Source organism: Rattus norvegicus, chromosome 8, assembly GCF_021556685.1.
Source record: "Rattus norvegicus strain SHRSP/BbbUtx chromosome 8, alternate assembly SHRSP_T2T, whole genome shotgun sequence".
In the NCBI taxonomy this organism is placed as follows: Eukaryota; Metazoa; Chordata; class Mammalia; order Rodentia; family Muridae; genus Rattus; species Rattus norvegicus.
In genome coordinates, this window is record NC_141541.1 from 43,334,581 (window position 1) to 43,358,015 (window position 23,435).

General features: G+C 53.5%; 1 protein-coding gene across 3 annotated transcripts; it reads left to right on the plus strand.

Moving 5' to 3' along the window:
• Positions 1-39: 39 nt before the first annotated feature.
• Positions 40-13,776, plus strand: Robo4 (roundabout guidance receptor 4). Of its 3 annotated transcripts, none has more exon segments than NM_001305215.2 (18): positions 40-219; positions 598-930; positions 1,170-1,327; positions 1,523-1,643; positions 2,149-2,276; positions 2,356-2,584; positions 2,826-2,938; positions 3,590-3,758; positions 3,942-4,127; positions 4,252-4,294; positions 6,101-6,237; positions 6,333-6,596; positions 8,759-8,866; positions 8,994-9,153; positions 9,292-9,531; positions 9,660-10,018; positions 11,566-11,772; positions 11,882-13,775. In NM_001305215.2, coding segments are annotated over 18 exon segments (3,066 nt in total). In that variant the 5' UTR covers positions 40-119; the 3' UTR covers positions 11,893-13,775.
• Positions 13,777-23,435: the final 9,659 nt, after the last annotated feature.

A 23,435-nucleotide genomic window follows, 5' to 3' on the forward strand; every position in this document is an offset into this window, starting at 1 on the left:
CGTTTCCTCAAAGCTGCTTCCCTACTGGGACAGAGGCTCAGTCACAAACAACTACCACCACCCCACCCCTCCCCTTCTTCCCTTACTGCAGTGAGCTCAGAACAACAGGACAAAAGTGTATGGGACAAGGAGAGGAGCTGAGAGCAGCCGTTGACTCTGGAGGAATGGGCCTCCTGGGGACTAAGTGTCCTCTGCCTCTACTGCTTCTTTTCATCATGGGTGAGTGGGCCCTCCCTCTCTTAACGCATGCTCCTGGGTTCGAGGCTGCTCCCGGGTTCCTGGCCAGATCCCTGTCTGGATCCAAGGCCAGCAGGACAAAGGAGGATCTCTTTTGTCTGGTGTTTTTCTTCTAATTAGCAGTGAAGTGCCAGAGGCCTAGATGAGGGTTGGGGTATGGGTTTGAGCATGTCTCTGTGTGTGCATCAGAGACAGAACGAGCTATTCAGACCTTGACCTATGAACTCAGGCCCCCTCCCCTCCTAGTTAGCTTCTTATTTGGAAATAGATGTTCAGTAATATAAACCAACACACAAGACTACAGACTCCTACACAAGACACAGAAGGAGTGCAATACAGAAGTCTCTCTTTCCCTCTTAGGAGGCAAGGCTCTGGATTCTCCACCCCAGATCCTAGTTCATCCCCAGGACCAGCTACTTCAGGGCTCCGGGCCGGCCAAGATGAGTTGCAGAGCATCGGGCCAACCACCTCCCACTATCCGCTGGCTGCTGAATGGGCAGCCCCTCAGCATGGCGACCCCAGACCTACATTACCTCCAATCAGATGGGACCCTCCTGCTACATCGGCCCCCTACCCATGGACGGCCGCAAGACGACCAGAACATTCTCTCAGCAATCCTGGGTGTCTACACATGTGAGGCCAGCAACCGGCTGGGCACAGCAGTGAGCCGGGGTGCTAGGCTGTCTGTGGCTGGTGAGGCTTGGGAGGGTAGGCTCAGGGTGAGGCAGAGTTAGGCTGCGATGTTTGTGTCCAAGGAAATACGAGGGTCTATCTATGAAGGGAGGCTCGGGTGCGGTCTTGGGATGAAGGTTAAACTAGACATAAACGGGCAAGGAAACCGGTACAGCAGAACTGGGTAAGCGCGTTAGGATAAGCAAAGGACTCGGGGTGGGTAGACACGCTTCCTGCTGATCCGCTGACCTCCCCAATAGTCCTCCAGGAGGACTTCCGAATCCAACCTCGGGACACAGTGGCCGTGGTGGGCGAGAGCTTGGTTCTCGAGTGTGGTCCTCCCTGGGGCTACCCAAAGCCTTCAGTCTCCTGGTGGAAAGATGGGAAACCCCTGGTCCTCCAGCCAGGGAAGCGCACAGTGAGTGAAGCCCCATTCCTGGGAACTCCTTTGTCCATATATCATCCTGTCCTGGGCACATCAAGCAACTGACCCGCTCTCCAGTGGCATGTCCCTTGGAAGATCTGAGGACAGGAGGGCAAGGAGACCTCAAATTGCCCTCCGCCCTCTAAGTTTCTCACACTGAAGATTTCATGGAGTATTTGACCCTGACAGGTGTCTGGGGATTCTCTGATGGTGGCAAGAGCAGAGAAGAATGACACGGGGACCTATATGTGTATGGCCACCAACAATGCCGGACAACGGGAGAGTCGGGCAGCCAGGGTGTCTATCCAGGGTAAGGACAGGAGTCATCTAAAATCCAATAAGGGCTCAGGAGATAACTCTGTGTGTAACATGCTTGCTTCATATATGTGAAGACTCAAGCAGCCCAGCACCCATATAAAAGCAGACTATGACAGTATATGTTGATGATTCCAGTACAGACAGATGTGGAGTACAGACAAGTGAATCCCAGAAGCTAGCTAGACGGACAAGTCTGCCCAGTGGGTTCCAGGTTCAGTTTGTCTCACAAAAAACAAGATGGAGAACAGCAGTAAGGGAGCTTTTGGCTTCCATAGCCACGCTCACTCACATACACACATGTGAACCCACACTCAAAGTGCAAGGCAAAGTAGGAGACTCCAGTTAGTGTGGTGGCCAGGTATGGGGTTCAGGGTCCTCCCTATGTGAGGCTAGAACGCACATAGGAATACTCTAGACCTGGAAACTCTGGGAGCCAAGTTTATCCAAGATGAAGATAGGTTCCACTCCTCCATCCCATCCCTGTGATCTCCCCACAGAGTCACCGGACCACAAGGAGCATCTAGAGCTTCTGGCTGTTCGAATTCAGCTGGAAAATGTGACCCTGCTGAACCCAGAACCTGTAAAAGGCCCCAAGCCTGGGCCAGCTGTGTGGCTCAGCTGGAAGGTGAGGCAGAGGACCCTGAAGACACGGAGAGCTCCCATGGACTCCCTAGTTCCCTGTCCTTACTCTGACCTCTCCCCAGGTGAGCGGCCCTGCTGCACCTGCCCAGTCATACACAGCCCTGTTCAGGGCGCAGAGGGACCCCAGGGACCAGGGATCTCCATGGACAGAGGTGCTGCTGGATGGCTTGCTGAATGCAAAGCTTGGGGGTCTCCGCTGGGGCCAAGACTACGAATTCAAAGTGAGACCGTCCTCCGGCCGGGCTCGAGGCCCTGATAGCAATGTGTTGCTCCTGAGGCTGCCTGAACAGGGTGAGTCAGGATCCTGCTAGGCCGGGGGAAGATGGTTCTTTATCTATTCCAATCAAGTCTGGAAGTGCTGGGAGGTTAGGGGAACTCCTACTTGTGGATTCTCCTGTGCTCAGGGAGGCAAACAGCTGGAGGAGGTGGCTTTCCTTGTGGAACTCTGCCTCTCAATAGCCCAGTCTCTCTCTTCACCCTCGCACAGAATCCCCTCCCTTAGCACTTCTAACAATCTCTTCCTTTTCTCCAGTGCCCAGTGCCCCACCTCAAGAAGTGACCCTAAGACCTGGCAACGGTAGTGTCTTTGTGAGTTGGGCCCCACCTCCTGCTGAAAACCATAACGGTTTCATCCGTGGCTACCAGGTATTCCTCCAAAATGACACTGACCCCTGGAGTTCCACGTAGCCTTGCCCTAACTGCTACAAACCAGCCTCTAGGTCAAAAAGTGAAGGGATTTGCTTTCCTTGAGCAAGTGAGCAAGGGCCTACTTAGTCTGCCAGACACTGCCAAGCCTCTCATAAACTACTGTCTCATAGCATCTCACAAGCAGCCTTAGGCTATTATCTCTAATTGACACATGGAAAGCCGGGTCATGGTCATAGATGGAAGAGAAAGAACAGAAATCAAAACAGACTGGGTTAGATTTAAGTCTTTAACACTAGAGTGCTCGAAATGCTGGGCTGGCAAGAGGCAAATCACCTGGAAACTCCTTAGGAGGAGCGAAGACGAGGCTTAACACCTGTATTTTAGCAAGCCTCTTGGTGACTCGAACGCACATGGAACCACGTGTCCCGGGTGCATTGTAACAGATTGCTTTGCCTTTCTGTCTGTCTAGAAAGAAGTCTCTCTCTCTCCTCTTGGTAGAGGAGAGGGTATAGGGACTGTGGTGTTGTCTCATGGGACAGCCACAAGGAAGCTAGCACCCTTAGGAAGACCACATGCCCATCTGCACATGAAGGGCTCGGCTGCTAGGATGGTACTACAGGCAGTTGCTCACCTTTGCTCATGCCCTAGGTCTGGAGCCTGGGCAATGCCTCATTGCCTGCTGCCAACTGGACCGTAGTGGGTGAACAGACACAGCTGGAGATTGCCGCACGAATGCCAGGCTCCTATTGTGTGCAGGTGGCTGCAGTCACTGGTGCTGGGGCTGGAGAGCCCAGTATCCCTGTCTGCCTCCTTTTAGGTGAGGGAAAGGTTTTATCCATATCTTCTACCCCACCCCATGTTGTCCCTCTGTCTTCCTGTTCCTGTCATACATTTCCAGCTTCTCTCTCTCTCTCTCTCTCTCTCTCTCTCTCTCTCTCTCTCGTCTGTTGGTCCCACATTGTCCCATTTGCCCTCCCTCTGAGCTCCACATCCCAAACAGAGCAGGCCATGGAGCAATCAGCACGAGACCCCAGTAAACATGTTTCCTGGACCCTGGAACAGCTGAGGGCCACCTTGAAACGACCAGAAGTCATTGCCAGTGGTGCCGTCCTGCTCTGGTTGCTGCTCCTAGGCATTGCTGTGTGTATCTACAGGCGACGGAAAGCTGGGGTGCACCTGGGCCCAGGTGAGAAAAGAGAGCCCACATATATAGGTCTCCCCTGGCCCAGCCAGAATGCCGCAGGGGCTTTGATCTCTAGGAAGATGCTTGGGATCTTTCTTCATGTAACTGTTCCCTCATTTTCTTCCAGGTCTCTACAGATACACCAGTGAGGATGCCATTTTAAAACACAGGTGAGAGGCCAAAAAGGAGCCCTTAGAGAGGTCAGAGTGAGTGGAATCTTGGCAGAGAATTAGGTGGGGTTTTAGTCTACACTCCTGCCAGGCAGTATAGGGTCCTAGTATCTGAAGCTCTCCTGGACTCCATGTGACAACAAACATGTAGTTCTCTCATCAGCTGAGAGACCTTCTGTGGCTGTCAGAAGATGAGCAGCCCTGGTGTCTAGTCCCCTCTGCCTTCCACTGCCTACCTGATAGCGCTTGCCTCTTGAACCATCCGTCTGTCTTGCACATGCTGCATGATTCCAGTAGGGGGCGTCCGGCTCCTAGGTCATAGATTCATTCATTGTTCCAAACCAGGGCCGAACAATAGGTACCTCTGCTTCAACTGCTAAATTAGCAGAGTAGCAGAGTAAGTCTGTAGTTGTGTGAACAATTCTAAGAAAAAAAAATACATTCTCCCTCCAATTCACACATACACCATCGGCTGAGTTTTACACTTAGAGAAACATTTCCTCTCTTTGTCAACTTCATTAGTCTTTTCGCTCTGGTCTGAATTGAGGGGAGTTTATTGAGTATCTACTGTGTGCTGGATGTGTCAGTGTGTACCTACTGTGTGCTGGATGTGTCAGTCCCTCAGGCTACCAACTTGCTCTCATACTCTCAGCCCAGAACAAGGTTCCAGGCTGCCTGGCACCGTGTTCCTGGGTTTTATTTTGCTCTCTGGCTTCTCTCTTCCCACTTCACCCTGCCTTTGCTCTGCTCTGCTCCTCTGAAACCTCTTCCCTTGACCTCGAGAGAGAAATTCTATGCAGATTGGCTCGTCCATTCCTTTGGACTAGTCTCCATCCACCAGGAAGTTGCAGGATAGGCAGAGATAGACAGAAGGGCAAAGTGAAGTTAGACATGCAGTGTGTACCAGATACATGGAAGGGGACAGAGCAACAAAGAAAGAGGGGCCGTAGGGGTTGGGGATTTAGCTCAGTGGTAGAGCGCTTGCCTAGCAAGCGCAAGGCCCTGGGTTTGGTCCCTAGCTCCAGAAAAAAAAGAACCAAAAAAAAAAAAAAGAGGGGCCCCCGCACTTACCCTATCAAAGAGGGGGGAGAGGGAGAAATAGCTTGCTATGTCCGTGGGGAATGTAAAGCATTGTTCTGGCTGGGATATGTGGTATGTAATTCAGAACAAAGGATAGTGTTAGGAAGCTGGAAGCCCAACCGAGGAAGCTTAGCCATGCTAAGCATCTGAACTCTGTCTTGGTAAACAGGGAGCAATTGAAGGCTCTAAGCAGAGTAATCTTAGCAACTCACTGATCTTGAAGGATTATTGAGGCAGTGGGAAGCCAGTAGCCATTATAGCAAGCTTTTACTCTGCCAGCAGAATGATTTCAAACTTCCTCAACTCAAGTCTCACAGCTTCAGTCTTATATGGAGGGACTCTGTGGCATTTAACAGTTGAGGGAGCAGGGTGGCTCCCCTCTCTGAGTAGATTTATTTCCGGGGTTGTGCAGCTAAACTGCGATAGGTAGGGGCTTTCCATTTGTGTTTCCCTACCTCCATACTTGTTCCTTTGGTCTCAGTATCGATAACAGTCGCTCCTAAAACCCCCCCAGCTCTGGACAAATTAGGTCCTTCCTGATCCCAAGATCGAAAGATGAGTTCAGGGACACCAAGTCAGAGGTCGCCCTCAGGGGTGTGCAAAATTTGAAAAACAGCTATAAAGTTAAAGCAGACACTGCCATTTCTACTCCTCTGAGCTGGACGTCTTGACTAATCGGGTTCCTATTCCTCCCTGCCTCGCCTTGTCACCCCACCACTGTCCCAGGATGGACCACAGTGACTCCCCATGGCTGGCAGACACCTGGCGCTCCACCTCTGGCTCTAGAGATCTGAGCAGCAGCAGCAGCCTCAGTAGTCGACTAGGAGTGGACCCTCGGGACCCACTGGACGGCAGGCGTTCCTGTAACTATGCCTCCTGCACTGGGACCTCAGGGATGCAAAGTGGGGGAGGAGTGCAATATGCTCCCTATAACTCCTTTCGTCGTTTTTTACGTCAGTGATCTCCTGGGACCCCCGGAGCCCCGGTGTACCCCTGCTTCCAGACACTAGCACGTTTTACGGCTCCCTCATTGCAGAGCAGACTTCCAGCCCTCCAGTCCGGCCAAGCCCGCAGACGCCAGCTGCTAGGCGCCTTCCACCCAAGCTGACCGGAACCTCCAGCCCCTGGGCTAGCTCAGATAGTCTCTGCAGCCGCAGGGGACTCTGTTCCCCACGCATGTCTCTGGCCCCTGCAGAGGCTTGGAAGGCCAAAAAGAAGCAGGGTAAGGATGGGAGAAAAGCCACGCTCTGGGGCAGATGGGGGTGGGACTATTAGTCTTAATGTGGTCCTTTGGCTTAAATCAGGCCCAGCCTTGCCTTTGTCTCTCAGTGAACACAGACCTTTACCTCCACCCGCAGCGGAGGTTTGCTCAGCTCCTCTTTTCAGTAGCGGGCCCTGGCTCTGAACTCAATATGACATAGAAAACATTTAATGAGCACCACTGCATGCCCGGCGTGGTGGATACAAGAGACATAGGGCACGTCTTTTTCTCTCTTCCGAACCCCATCTGTGATGACAAACAAACAAATATAGTTGGAGCCTGGACAAAGAGGATCAGCGCTAAAAACAAAAACAAAACAAAAAACAAACAAAGCCCAGGTTTTCCAGAACTCGTGCCCCACACATTATACACTGGTCTGCTTGGACACCGACTCCCAATTTGCTTCTCGGAGACAAATGTGTATAATCAACCCTCCATATACACGGAGTCTGTATTTGCAGACTCAACCATCCAGGGATGAAAACTGTTCTTCCAAGGGATGCTGGACCCCGTCCCCAATGATATGAAGAGATACCTGTAATACTTATAGGACAGATTGATCTCTTTATTTCCAGCTGCCTGTTCTGACTTTCTAGAAGAGAACAACTATAATCTCCATTTCTCAAGCCACTCCTCTACTTGCATTTGTTATGTTAAACCTCAAGGCAGATCGGTCGGATGGACTTTGTTCCTCTAATTTTACAGAGAGGGGAAAAATTGTCACAATGGTTGGGTGTCTTGTTCAAAAAATCCCAAAATAAGGTGCAGAGCTCAACTTTGAAGCCAGGATGATTTGTCCCCCAAAGGCTCCTGAATTTCCAGGGAATTCCTTAGGAAGGTCTCTGCTTTGAGGGCTGTTTTCCCAGCCGCTGCCCTACAAGGCAAGATACTGTGTTTCGCCTGCCATCTTTATGGACTTTCTGAACAGTTTAAAGAGATATAGTCAGTTGTTTTTAAGTAGATAAAAAAATCCAACTTCAGTTAAAAAAAAAAAGGTAAGGGTGGATTAAGTGTAATTAAGAGCATGTTCAAGATGGACAATTTTATGGGACTGTAAATATTAATAAGCTGGCACTCTTTCCCATTTTGCCTCTGGGCTATTGCATGATCAATCTTGAGTGGTAATGAAATGCCAGCTAAAATAGTTGGAATAAGTCTCATTTAGGGGTCGTAAACTCAGTGGTAAAGCCCGCAGTTGGCATGCAGCTGGCCCTGATTTTAAACCTCAAAAACACCAAACAAACAAACAAACAACAGTCTTTTTCTGTGGAAAGCCACATTGACTTTAATGGAATATATGATCCGTCTTGGAACGTTAATAGTTCTAGAAAAAGAGGAGTTATTTTCTCCAGTCATTTATTTCTTTTCTCCCTTCCTCTCTTTCCCCCCTCTCTTCTTTCTTCCTTTTCCCCCTCTTTGCCGTTGGAGCTTAAATCAGGGGCTTCGCATGCTAAGCACATGCCCTACAATGGAGCCACACCCTCATTTCTACAGCTATACTTCCTAGGAAGCTTCGAATTCTGCCTCAGGACTTCCTAGCGTGCCTTTTAGCTTTTCACTTAGGAGGTTTACCTCATCCTAGCCCTGTCTTCCCAACCTCCCTGGTTAAGAAAACAGTCACATAGGCTAACTACTTGCAAGGTGAGAAATGAAAGTTATTAACAGATTCTCTCTGAGAAGAATACTTGTCTTCGAGGAGCAGAAATCGATGGGCGGAGCAGTAGGACGCGATAGAGATCAGGAACACTGGAATACACGCATTGGAGAAGAGAAAGTTGGTTTTGGAATATGTCTGGAGCCAGGGGCTAAACGATCTGCTATTATTGACTCCTCCACACCATCCTTTGAAGTGGTCGTTCGCATGTGAACTTGATGTTCGTAAAGCTTGATGCATTTCACTGAGGCCATACCGCTAAACTAGCCAGTGAGCTTCCCAGTTTGTCAGGGCTGGAGAAAGATGGGAGCAGAGAAGAGTAGCGATCTCCCTCCTTCTCCCTCTAGGTCCCCTCTAGATCCGAGGTCCCAGGGCTGAGTGATTGAATAACAAGGCTAAAGACAGGGCCTACGATTGGGGTCTGAAGAGCCTATTCTTACTGTCCCTAACCGCTGTCTTTCTCTTGTAGAACTGCACCAAGCTAACAGCTCCCCGCTGCTCCAGGGTAGCCACCCCATGGAAATCTGGGCCTGGGAGTTGGGAAGCAGAGCCTCCAAGAACCTTTCTCAAAGCCCGGGTGAGAGAATATACCTAAAGGGGAAGTGAAGGGGTAAGACAGGTTTTCAGGCTCACCATTCACACTGGGGTTTGAGCAGGTTGGGATCTCCGGACTGCATGGGATTCTAGGGATCTGTTTTTCTCAGGCCCAAACACTTGTTCCCCACGAGAAGCTCCCGGAGCAGTGGTAGCCTGGCGTGCCCTGGGACCACAACTTCACCGCAACTCCAGTGAGCTAGCAGCTCGTCCACTCCCTCCGACACCCCTTTCTCTTCGTGGAGCCCCCAGTCATGATCCGCAGAGCCAGTAAGAGGGCATGGGTCAGGAAACAGAGTTGGGACACCGAGGGCGTGGGAAATGTTGATGAGACAGAGGCTGAGGGATGTGGACCTGCAGAATAATTTAACAGTAACTAATCTGCCGTCTCTCCCATCCCCCACCCAGGTGTGTGGAGAAGCTCCAAGCTCCCTCCTCTGACCCACTGCCAGCAGCCCCTCTCTCCGTCCTCAACTCTTCCAGGCCTTCCAGCCCCCAGGCCTCTTTCCTCTCTGTTCCTAGCCCAGGATCCAGCAACCTGTCCAGCTCCTCACTGTCATCCTTAGAGGAGGAGGATCAGGACAGTGTACTCACCCCTGAGGAGGTAGCCCTGTGTCTGGAGCTCAGTGATGGGGAGGAGACACCCACGTGAGTATGCTAGGAGAGCTGAAACACTACAGCTAAGCATGCTAGGAAGCGCACACGCCTGCCTCAACTGCCATGTTCCTGCTACTCTGCCCTAACCATCGTACTGTCTCCCGTTTTTTGCTCTTTAGGAACAGTGTATCTCCTATGCCAAGAGCTCCTTCACCCCCAGCAACCTATGGCTATATCAGCATACCAACCTCCTCAGGACTGGCAGACATGGGCAGAGCTGGTGGGGGCGTGGGGTCTGAGGTCGGGAACTTACTGTGCCCACCTCGGCTCTGCCCCACACCTACACCCAGCGAGGGCTCCCTGGCCAATGGTTGGGGCTCAGCTTCAGAGGACAATGTCCCCAGCGCCAGGGCCAGCCTGGTTAGCTCTTCTGATGGCTCCTTCCTTGCTGACGCTCACTTTGCTCGTGCCCTGGCAGTGGCTGTGGACAGCTTCGGTTTCAGTCTGGAGCCCAGGGAAGCTGACTGTGTCTTTACTGGTATGTGGGCTCGCCCACCTCCCTTAGAATGGACATAGCTCCCTTATTCCCTAAACAAGAGCCAAGGCTTCCTAGTCACTGTTAGCCCTCACGGTCACTTAAAGGACTAGTTTCATTGTGGTGGCACATGCGTGAAATTTCGGCATTTGGGAAGGAGAAACAGAAAAATGATGAATTCCAGGCCAGCCTGAGCTATATATAGTAGGATCTTATCTCAAAAAGGAGAGGTAGTTTTTACTGAATGAGTGGTATGTCCTGGGCATTTGGAGAAGTGCTTCACGTGGATTATTAAGAACTCCGTGAAGAGTGTCCTTTACCTGTCTTTTCCAACACAGAGTACACTAGGTCAGACGGATGCATCAACCTCTTTGGGATGCCCCACAGTTACAGACAAATGGTCCAGTTATGAAGCCTAGAGGAATCCAGCCCAAAGGCCCACCTCCAGAACCAGGCGATTCACCAGATGTGGGTCCCAGAAAGAGCTGCTCCACAGTTGCTCTTTTCTCAACTGGCACTTCATGTGCTGCCTGGCTCCTGCTGAGCGTCCAGGCCTCATGATTGCCTGTCCACGGCTGAGGCTGAAGAACACTGGGCTCAGTCTCTCTGTGTGTCTGCAAGAGGTGATTTAGTAATCACTGGTCCCTTGGAAGTTCAACTCTCTCTCTCTCTCTCTCTCTCTCTCTCTCTCTCTCTCTCTCTCTCTCTCTCTCCCTCTCTCTCTCTCTCTCTCACACACACACACACTCTCTCTCTCTCTCACACACACACACACTCTCTCTCTCACACACACACACACACTCTCTCTCACACACACACACACTCTCTCTCACACACACACACTCTCTCTCTCTCACACACACACACTCTCTCTCTCTCTCTCTCTCTCTCTCACACACACACACACACACACACACACACACAAGAGATCCCACATGCATAGTATCTTCATTAGCCTTACTCTACCCTTTGGCCTCAAGAAAAACAAGAAAGCCTATAGCAAAGAACAGGACAAAAATTACCCAGGTCAGGGCTAGAGAGATGGCTAAGTGGTTAAGAACCCTTCCGTGTCCTTGAAGAACACTCACGTCCTGGTCTGATCATTCATGTCAGATGGCTGGAAAATCACCTGTAATGTTAGCTCCAGGGGATCTTCTGGCCTCCATGGGCATTGTACTCACAGACATTTTAACTTACAGAGACGCTTACATGTATACTTAAAAAAGCAAGATAAACCTTTATTTAAAAAAAATTATATCCAGGTCAAAGATCCCCATCGCAAAAGGAAGAGGATACCCAACGGTAGGAAAGGGAGAGTGCAGAGAGCTGGAGCTGTCCTGGAAGAAAACAAGCCAAACTACTCTCTGTAAAGAAACACACACGTCAGGTCTCAGGGTTTGCAACCACTGGAACTGATGGGCTGAGTTAAAGCTAGGTTTATATTTAGGGGTGTATGTGGACCCTAAACCAGTCCGAAGCTTTCTGCTGTAAATTGGTCCCTAGCAGGTGACTACTGAACCTTCTGCTGACTGATCTACCTTCCTTGTCAGATGCCTCATCACCCCCATCCCCTCGGGATGATCTTTCTCTGACCCGAAGCTTCTCTCTGCCACTGTGGGAGTGGAGGCCAGACTGGTTGGAAGATGCTGAGATCAACCACACCCAGAGGCTGGGGAGGGGGCTGCCTCCCTGGCCTCCTGATTCTAGAGTCTCTTCCCAGCGAAGTTGGCTCACTGGTGTTGTGCCCAAGGCTGGTGGTAAGTATCTGGCTGACTGGCTAACATGGTGACCTTAGTTGAGAAGTCCTGGAAAAGAGTCAAAAGGAAGCCTGGCGTCTTTGTAACTCTATTCTCCTTCAACTTCCAGATTCCTCCTGAATTGTCCCTGAGATGGCCAGAAGAATACCAAGACCACTCTCCTGTCTGTCCCCAGGTCTTCTCCCAGGTGGAGGTCTTGGCTTATGCTTCTCTATAATAGAGGTCCATCATCACTGGGCTTTTGGAGAGTCCTGTCACTGGGATTGTTAAAACAAATGAAAGCAAACCAAATTATGATCTAGGGAGTCTTGGATTCCCACTGAGAACAAGGCAGCATCTTCAGGACGTCAGACTCTCTCTTCACAACTAGAACCTTTGGCCTAAGTAAGCCTGGCCCCTATCTCCCACCCATGTGGATCATGGAAAGAAGGGAAGCCAACCATGTCTTCAGGAAGGATCGAAATGTCTGTTGGGGAGGGCTATAGTGGAGGACCCATGGAAGAGCCCTCTCATACTTACTTGGACTCCTTAGAGACCAGCTCAGCCCTTCCCCCAGCCACACCATACAAGGAAACTAAAGGAGCAAAGTCATGGATGCAGTGGGTCCTATCTAGCATCACAGTCAATGCTCCAACGTGGGATCAATGGAGGAGGCTGGAGGAAAGGAAGCGGGAGGACGTGGAACCAAAGTACTCCTCCCATGCCACTGCCACTGTGAGCTTACGGAACTTGATTCTGTAAAACTGTAAAGACTTGAGTTCTGTGACATCATTCCTTGGGCTCTATTTTTGGGAAGGGTGCCTGCAGAGATGTTAAGCGTTGCCTGGCTAGCGAGGGAATCACATATTCACTGTGACTCAGTGAATGGCCTCATTTCTTCCTGCTGTGCAATGGAAGGGAATGAGATATATCCTGCACGTTTAAAAGGAATGTGAAGAGGGCCGAGTGGGTCTAAGGTGCTATAGGTCTTGGAGAGCCAGGTCCTGTTTTCTGCAGCCCCAGCTCGGCTCCCTGGAGTCACCGATTCCAGATGGTGTCTTAAAATTAGACAGGCAGGCAGCTAAATTCCAGGGAAGGTAGAATCACCTGGGATACTTGGCTAGTGAACACTTTTTAGACACAACTGCAGGACAGATGGACCCTGGTGGAGGACATGGGTCCTGAACCAGTGAAGGCCACTAGAGGGCAGGCTACCTGTATCTCTCTCACACGTGCTGGGTAAGGTCATGGGCAGAACTGTGCTGTAGAGCACCATCGAGGCCAAAGAAGATAGCTCTGGTGTGTGTGGAGGGAGGGTGTGCCGGCAGCAGGGCCCAATGGTGCTCCTTCCCTAAACCCCGCAGCTCTTCCTGAAGACCACCCCGAGTTAGGAAGTATGACCTGGGTGGCTGATTTCTGAGCTATGCTCAGTGAACCAGCCTGACTGGCTTGCAGGATCTTGAAAATGGGTGTGGCGCACCCATTCAATTCTTTTCCTGTTTTAGATTTCTTTCTTTCTTTAGCTTTCTGGCAAAATTCCTCTTGAAACCATTCCAACTCTGTTTGCCAGACTGAAGGGGAAAGGGTTTCAGCACACACCAATATTCAGGTCAAAGTGGAGGGCCATGTCATGGCTCTGAAGGTCCAAGCTATTTAGAGAACTGAGGATGAAGCAAGCAGCCAAGGTGTGGGTCAGCTATGGGGTGAGAGTGACAGCGACCATGACGCAAGTCTATGGCAGACACCCTCTGTGAAGGAGCCTGGGGCTATGAAGCATATACTTTATTCTTGGCTGGCATGTCACTCATATACTCTTTGTTTTGTTTTGTTTTGTTTTGTTTTGTTTTGTTTTTAAACTTGTATTTGTTGTGATGTGAGTGAGCAGATAGACCCTGGAGAAGGGCACCAAAGAAGAGGTTGACTCAGTTCTCTGAAGAAGGGGCAATAATCTATGTGTTGGCTATATGAATACCCCTATAGTAACAGTGTGTTGTGGTGTAGAGATAAACTATCCCTCCAACAGGCCTAGGTGGTAAAGGTATCTGTTGTCATTATTGAGAGGTGACTGGATCATGCCAGCACAGTTTCATGTATGGGCTACTAACAGTGTGGTATGACTGGAGAAAGAAAGCCACTGGGATCATGTCTCTAACAGGCATATCTTGCCTTAGCCACTTGTATGCTTCTTTCTGCTTCTTGGATATTATAGGTGGGTAATTCTGCTCCACAGTGATGGTTTGCCTCGCCATAGCCACAAAACAAGATCTAGCCAACTGTCAGCTAGGCCTAAAAAGCTGAGCAAAATAACCCTTTCCTTCCTAAAGTTGCTTGTATGTCAGTGAGTAGTGGACTAACACACTGGTGGACAGACGACTAACACACTGGGGGACAGTGGACTGACACACTGGGGACAGTGGACTGACACACTGGGGGACAGTGGATTAACACACTGGAGGACAGAGGACTGACACACTGGGGGACAGTGAACTGACACACTGGGGGACACTGGACTGACACACTGGGGGACAGTGGACTGACACACTGGGGGACAGTGGACTGACACACTGGTGACAGTGGACTGACACACTAGGGGACAGTGGACTGACACACTGGGGGACAGTGGACTGACACACTGGAGGACAGTGAAATGACACACTGGAGGACAGTGGACTGACACAATGGGGACAGTGGACTGACACACTGGGGGACAGTGGACTGACACACTGGGGGACAGTGAACTGACACACTGGGGGACAGTGAACTGACACACTGGGGGACAGTGAACTGACACAGTGGAGGACAGTGGACTGACACACTGGGGGACAGTGGACTGACACACTGGGGGACAATGGACTGACACAAGGGGGACAGTGGACTGACACACTGGGGGACAGTGGACTGACACACTGGAGGACAGTGAACTGACACAATGGAGGACAGTGGACTGACACAATGGGGACAGTGGACTGACACACTGGGGGACAGTGGACTGACACACTGGGGGACAGTGAACTGACACACTGGGGGACAGTGAACTGACACACTGGGGACAGTGGACTGACACACTGGGGGACAGTGGACTGACACACTGGGGGACAATGGACTGACACAATGGGGACAGTGGACTGACACACTGGGGGACAGTGGACTGACACAATGGGGACAGTGGACTGACACAATGGGGACAGTGGACTGACACACTGGGGGGCAGTGGACTGACACATTGGGGGACAGTGGACTGACACACTGGGGGACAGTGGACTGACACACTCGGGGACAGTGGACTGACACACTCGGGGACAGTGGACTGACACACTGGGGGACAGTGAACTGACACACTGGGGGACAGTGAACTGACACACTGGGGGACAGTGTACTGACACACTGGGGGAGAGTGAACTGACACACTGGGGACAGTGGACTGACACACTGGAGGACAGTGAACTGACACAATGGAGGACAGTGGACTGACACAATGGGGACAGTGGACTGACACACTGGGGGACAGTGGACTGACACACTGGGGGACAGTGGACTGACACACTGGGGGACAGTGAACTGACACACTGGGGGACAGTGAACTGACACACTGGGGGACAGTGGACTGACACACTGGGGGAGAGTGAACTGACACACTGGGGGACAGTGGACTGACACACTGGAGGACAGTGAACTGACACAATGGAGGACAGTGGACTGACACAATGGGGACAGTGGACTGACACACTGGGGGACAGTGGACTGACACACTGGGGGACAGTGAACTGACACACTGGGGGACAGTGAACTGACACACTGGGGACAGTGGACTGACACACTGGAGGACAGTGGACTGACACACTGGGGGACAGTGAACTGACACACTAAGGGAGAGTGGACTGACACACTGGGGGACAGTGGACTGACACACTGGGGGACAGTGGACTGACACACTGGAGGACAGTGAACTGACACACTGGAGGACAGTGGACTGACACACTGGGGACAGTGGACTGACACACTGGGGGACAGTGGACTGACACAATGGGGGACAGTGAACTGACACACTGGGGACAGTGGACTGACACAATGGGGACAGTGGACTGACACACTGGAGGACAGTGGACTGAAAAACTGGGGGACAGTGGACTGAAACACTGGGGACAGTGGACTGACACAATGGGGACAGTGGACTGACACACTGGGGGACAGTGGACTGACACACTGGGGGACAGTGGACTGATACACTGGGGGACATTGGACTGACAAAATGGGGACAGTGGGCGGACACACTGGGGGACAGTGAACTGACACACTGGGGGACAGTGAACTGACACACTGGGGACAGTGGACTGACACAATGGGGACAGTGGACTGACACACTGGGGGACAGTGGACTGACACAATGGGGACAGTGGACTGACACAAACTGGAGGAGAGTGGACTGACACACTGGGGGACAGTGGACTGACACACTGGGGGACAGTGGACTGACACAATGGGGACAGTGGACTGACACACTGGGGGACCGTGGACTGACACACTGGGGGACAGTGGACTAACACACTGGGGGACAGTGGACTGACACACTGGGGACAGTGGACTGACACATTGGGGGACAGTGGACTGACACAATGGGGACAGTGGACTGACACAATGGGGACAGAGGACTGACACACTGGGGGGCAGTGGACTGACACACTGGGGGACAGTGGACTGACACACTGGGGGACAGTGGACTGACACACTGGGGGACAGTGGACTAACACACTGGAGGACAGTGAACTGACACACTGGGGGACAGTGGACTGACACACTGGGGGACAGTGGACTGACACACTGGGGGACAGTGAACTGACACACTGGGGGACAGTGAACTGACACACTGGGGACAGTGGACTGACACACTGGAGGACAGTGGACTGACACACTGGGGGACAGTGGACTGACACACTAAGGGACAGTGGATTGACACACTAGGGGACAGTGGACTGACACACTGGAGGACAGTGGACTGACACACTGGAGGACATTGAACTGACACACTGGAGGACAGTGGACTGACACACTGGGGACAGTGGACTGACACTCTGGGGGACAGTGGACTGACACAATGGGGGACAGTGAACTGACACACTGGGGACAGTGGACTGACACAATGGGGACAGTGGACTGACACACTGGAGGACAGTGGACTGAAAAACTGGGGGACAGTGGACTGACACACTGGGGACAGTGGACTGACACAATGGGGACAGTGGACTGACACACTGGGGGACAGTGCACTGACACACTGGAGGACAGTGGACTGACACACTGGAGGACAGTGGACTGACACACTGGGGGACAGTGGACTGACACACTGGGGGACAGTGGACTGACACACTGGGGGACAGTGGACTGACACACTGGGGGACAGTGGACTGACACACTGGGGGACAGTGGACTGACACACTGGAGGAGAGTGGACTGATACACACTGGGGGACAGTGGACTGACACACTGGGGGACAGTGGACTGACACACTGGGGGACAGTGGACTGACACACTGGGGACAGTGGACTGACACACTGGGGACAGTGGACTGACACACTGGGGGACAGTGGACTGACACACTGGGGGACAGTGGACTGACACACTGGGGGACAGTGGACTGACACACTGGAGGACAGTGGACTGACACACTGGGGGACAGTGGACTGACACACTGGGGGACAGTGGACTGACACACTGGGGACAGTGGACTGACACACTGGAGGACAGTGGACTGACACACTGGGGGACAGTGGACTGACACACTGGAGGACAGTGGACTGACACACTGGGGGACAGTGGACTGACACACTGGAGGACAGTGGACTGACACACTGGGGGACAGTGGACTGACACACTGGAGGACAGTGGACTGACACACTGGGGGACAGTGGACTGACACACTGGAGGACAGTGGACTGATACACACTGGAGGAGAGTGGACTGACACACTGGGGGACAGTGAACTGACACACTGGGGGACAGTGGACTGACACACTGGGGGACAGTGGACTGACACACTGGGGGACAGTGGACTGACACACTGGAGGACAGTGGACTGACACACTGGGGGACAGTGGACTGACACAATGGGGACAGTGGACTGACACAAACTGGAGGAGAGTGGACTGACACACTGGGGGACAGTGGACTGACACACTGGGGGACAGTGGGCTGACACAATGGGGACAGTGGACTGACACACTGGGGGACAGTGGACTGACACACTGGGGGACAGTGGACTGACACACTGGGGGACCGTGGACTGACACACTGGGGACAGTCGACTGACATACTCGGGACAGTGGACTGACACACTGGGGGACAGTGGACTGACACACTGGGGGACAGTGAACTGACACACTGGGGGACAGTGGACTGACACACTGGGGGACAGTGGACTGACACACTGGGGGACAGTGGACTGACACACTGGGGGACAGTGAACTGACACACTGGAGGACAGTGGACTGACACACTGGGGGACAGTGGACTGACACACTGGGGGACAGTGGACTGACACACTGGGGGACAGTGGACTGACACACTGGAGGACAGTGGACTGACACACTGGGGGACAGTGGACTGACACACTGGAGGACAGTGGACTGACACACTGGGGGACAGTGGACTGACACACTGGGGGACAATGGACTGACACACTGGAGGACAGTGGACTGACACACTGGGGGACAGTGGACTGACACACTGGAGGACAGTGGACTGACACACTGGAGGACAGTGGACTGACACACTGGAGGACAGTGGACTGACACACTGGGGGACAGTGGACTGACACACTGGAGGACAGTGGACTGATACACACTGGAGGAGAGTGGACTGACACACTGGGGGACAGTGGACTGACACACTGGAGGACAGTGGACTGATACACACTGGAGGACAGTGGACTGACACACTGGGGGACAGTGGTCTGACACACTGGGGGACAGTGGACTGACACACTGGGGGACAGTGGACTGACACACTGGGGGACAGTGAACTGACACACTGGAGGACAGTGGACTGACACACTGGGGGACAGTGGACTGACACACTGGGGGACAGTGGACTGACACACTGGGGGACAGTGGACTGACACACTGGGGGACAGTGCACTGACACACTGGGGACAGTGGACTGACACACTGGGGGACAGTGGACTGACACACTGGAGGACAGTGGACTGACACACTGGAGGACAGTGGACTGACACACTGGAGGACAGTGGACTGACACACTGGGGGACAGTGGACTGACACACTGGAGGACAGTGGACTGACACACTGGGGGACAGTGGACTGACACACTGGGGGACAGTGGACTGACACACTGGGGACAGTGGACTGACACACTGGGGACAGTGGACTGACACACTGGGGGACAGTGGACTGACACACTGGGGGACAGTGGACTGACACACTGGGGGACAGTGGACTGACACACTGGGGGACAGTGGCCTGACACACTGGGGGACAGTGGACTGACACACTGGGGGACAGTGGACTGACACACTGGAGGACAGTGGACTGACACACTGGGGGACAGTGGACTGACACACTGGGGGACAGTGGACTGACACACTGGGGGACAGTGGACTGACACACTGGGGACAGTGGACTGACACACTGGAGGACAGTGGACTGACACACTGGGGGACAGTGGACTGACACACTGGAGGACAGTGGATTGACACACTGGAGGACAGTGGACTGACACACTGGGGACAGTGGACTGACACACTGGTGGACAGTGGACTGACACACTGGAGGACAGTGGACTGACACACTGGGGGACAGTGGACTGACACACTGGGGGACAGTGGACTGACACACTGGAGGACAGTGGACTGACACACTGGAGGACAGTGGACTGACACACTGGGGACAGTGGACTGACACACTGGGGGGCAGTGGACTGACACACTGGGGACAGTGGACTGACACAGTGGAGGACAGCGGACTTACACACTCGGGGACAGTGGACTGACACAGTGGAGGACAGTGGACTGACACACTCGGGGAGAGTGGACTGACACAATGGGGACAGTGGACTGACACACACTGGAGGAGAGTGGACTGACACACTGGAGGACAGTGGACTGACACACTGGAGGACAGTGGACTGACACACTGGGGGACAGTGGACTGACATACTGGGGGACAGTGGACTGACACACTGGAGGACAGTGGACTGACACACTGAGGGACAGTGGACTGACACACTGAGGACAGTTGACTGACACACACTGGAGGAGAGTGGAGTGACACATTGGAGGACAGTTGACTGACACACTGGGGGACAGTGGACTGACACACTGGGGGACAGTGGACTGACACACTGGGGGACAGTGGACTGACACACTGGAGGAGAGTGGACTGACACACTGGAGGACAGTGGACTGACACACTGGAGGACAGTGGACTGACACACTGGAGGACAGTGGACTGACACACTGGGGACAGTGGACTGACACACTGGAGGAGAGTGGACTGACACACTGGGGGACAGTGGACTGACACACTGGAGGACAGTGGACTGACACACTGGGGGACAGTGGACTGACACACTGGAGGACAGTGGACTGACACACTGGGGGACAGTGGACTGACACTCTGGAGGACAGTGGATTGACACACTGGGGGACAGTGCACTGACACACTGGAGGACAGTGGACTGATACACACTGGAGGAGAGTGGACTGACACACTGGGGGACAGTGAACTGACACAATGGGGGACAGTGGACTGACACACTGGGGGACAGTGGACTGACACACTGGGGGACAGTGGACTGACACACTGGGGACAGTGGACTGACACTCTGGGGGACAGTGGACTGACACACTGGCGGACAGTGGACTGACACAATGGGGACAGTGGACTGACACAAACTGGAGGAGAGTGGACTGACACACTGGGGGACAGTGGACTGACACACTGGGGGACAGTGAACTGACACAATGGGGGACAGTGGACTGACACACTGGGGGACAGTGGACTGACACACTGGGGGACAGTGGACTGACTCACTGGGGGACAGTGGACTGACACACTGGAGGACAGTGGACTGACACACTGGAGGACAGTGGACTGACACACTGGGGACAGTGGACTGACACACTGGAGGAGAGTGGACTGACACACTGGGGGACAGTGGACTGACACTCTGGAGGACAGTGGATTGACACACTGGGGGACAGTGCACTGACACACTGGAGGACAGTGGACTGATACACACTGGAGGAGAGTGGACTGACACACTGGGGGACAGTGAACTGACACAATGGGGGACAGTGGACTGACACACTGGGGGACAGTGGACTGACACACTGGGGGACAGTGGACTGACACACTGGGGGACAGTGGACTGACACTCTGGGGGACAGTGGACTGACACACTGGCGGACAGTGGACTGACACAATGGGGACAGTGGACTGACACAAACTGGAGGAGAGTGGACTGACACACTGGGGGACAGTGGACTGACACACTGGGGGACAGTGAACTGACACAATGGGGGACAGTGGACTGACACACTGGGGGACAGTGGACTGACACACTGGGGGACAGTGGACTGACACACTGGGGGACAGTGGACTGACACACTGGGGGACAGTGAACTGACACAATGGGGGACAGTGGACTGACACACTGGGGGACAGTGGACTGACACACTGGAGGACAGTGGACTGACACACTGGGGGACAGTGGACTGACACACTGGAGGACAGTGGACTGACACACTGGGGGACAGTGGACTGACACACTGGAGGACAGTGGACTGATACACACTGGAGGAGAGTGGACTGACACACTGGGGGACAGTGAACTGACACAATGGGGGACAGTGGACTGACACACTGGGGGACAGTGGACTGACACACTGGGGGACAGTGGACTGACACATTGGGGGACAGTGGACTGACACACTGGGGGACAGTGGACTGACACACTGGCGGACAGTGGACTGACACAATGGGGACAGTGGACTGACACAAACTGGAGGAGAGTGGACTGACACACTGGGGGACAGTGGACTGACACACTGGGGGACAGTGGACTGACACAATGGGGACAGTGGACTGACACACTGGGGGACAGTGGACTGACACACTGGGGGACAGTGGACTGACACACTGGGGGACAGTGGACTGACACACTGGGGACAGTGGACTGACACACTGGGGACAGTGGACTGACACACTGGGGGACAGTGGACTGACACACTGGGGGACAGTGGACTGACACACTGGGGGACAGTGGACTGACACACTGGGGGACAGTGGACTGACACACTGGGGGACAGTGGACTGACACACTGGAGGACAGTGGACTGACACACTGGGGGACAGTGGACTGACACACTGGAGGACAGTGGACTGACACACTGGGGGACAGTGGACTGACACACTGGGGGACATTGGACTGACACACTGGGGGACAGTGGACTGACACACTGGGGGACAGTGGACTGACACACTGGGGGACAGTGGACTGACACACTGGAGGAGAGTGGACTGATACACACTGGGGGACAGTGGACTGACACACTGGGGGACAGTGGACTGACACACTGGGGGACAGTGGTGACACACTGGGGACAGTGGACTGACACACTGGGGACAGTGGACTGACACACTGGGGGACAGTGGACTGACACACTGGGGGACAGTGGACTGACACACTGGGGGACAGTGGACTGACACACTGGAGGACAGTGGACTGACACACTGGGGGACAGTGGACTGACACACTGGGGGACAGTGGACTGACACACTGGGGACAGTGGACTGACACACTTGAGGACAGTGGACTGACACACTGGGGGACAGTGGACTGACACACTGGAGGACAGTGGACTGACACACTGGGGGACAGTGGACTGACACACTGGAGGACAGTGGACTGACACACTGGGGGACAGTGGACTGACACACTGGAGGACAGTGGACTGATACACACTGGAGGAGAGTGGACTGACACACTGGGGGACAGTGAACTGACACACTGGGGGACAGTGGACTGACACACTGGGGGACAGTGGACTGACACACTGGGGGACAGTGGACTGACACACTGGAGGACAGTGGACTGACACACTGGGGGACAGTGGACTGACACAATGGGGACAGTGGACTGACACAAACTGGAGGAGAGTGGACTGACACACTGGGGGACAGTGGACTGACACACTGGGGGACAGTGGGCTGACACAATGGGGACAGTGGACTGACACACTGGGGGACAGTGGACTGATACACTGGGGGACAGTGGACTGACACACTGGGGGACCGTGGACTGACACACTGGGGACAGTCGACTGACATACTGGGGACAGTGGACTGACACACTGGGGGACAGTGGACTGACACACTGGGGGACAGTGAACTGACACACTGGGGGACAGTGGACTGACACACTGGGGGACAGTGGACTGACACACTGGGGGACAGTGAACTGACACACTGGAGGACAGTGGACTGACACACTGGGGGACAGTGGACTGACACACTGGGGGACAGTGGACTGACACACTGGGGGACAGTGGACTGACACACTGGAGGACAGTGGACTGACACACTGGGGGACAGTGGACTGACACACTGGAGGACAGTGGACTGACACATTGGGGGACAGTGGACTGACACACTGGGGGACAATGGACTGAC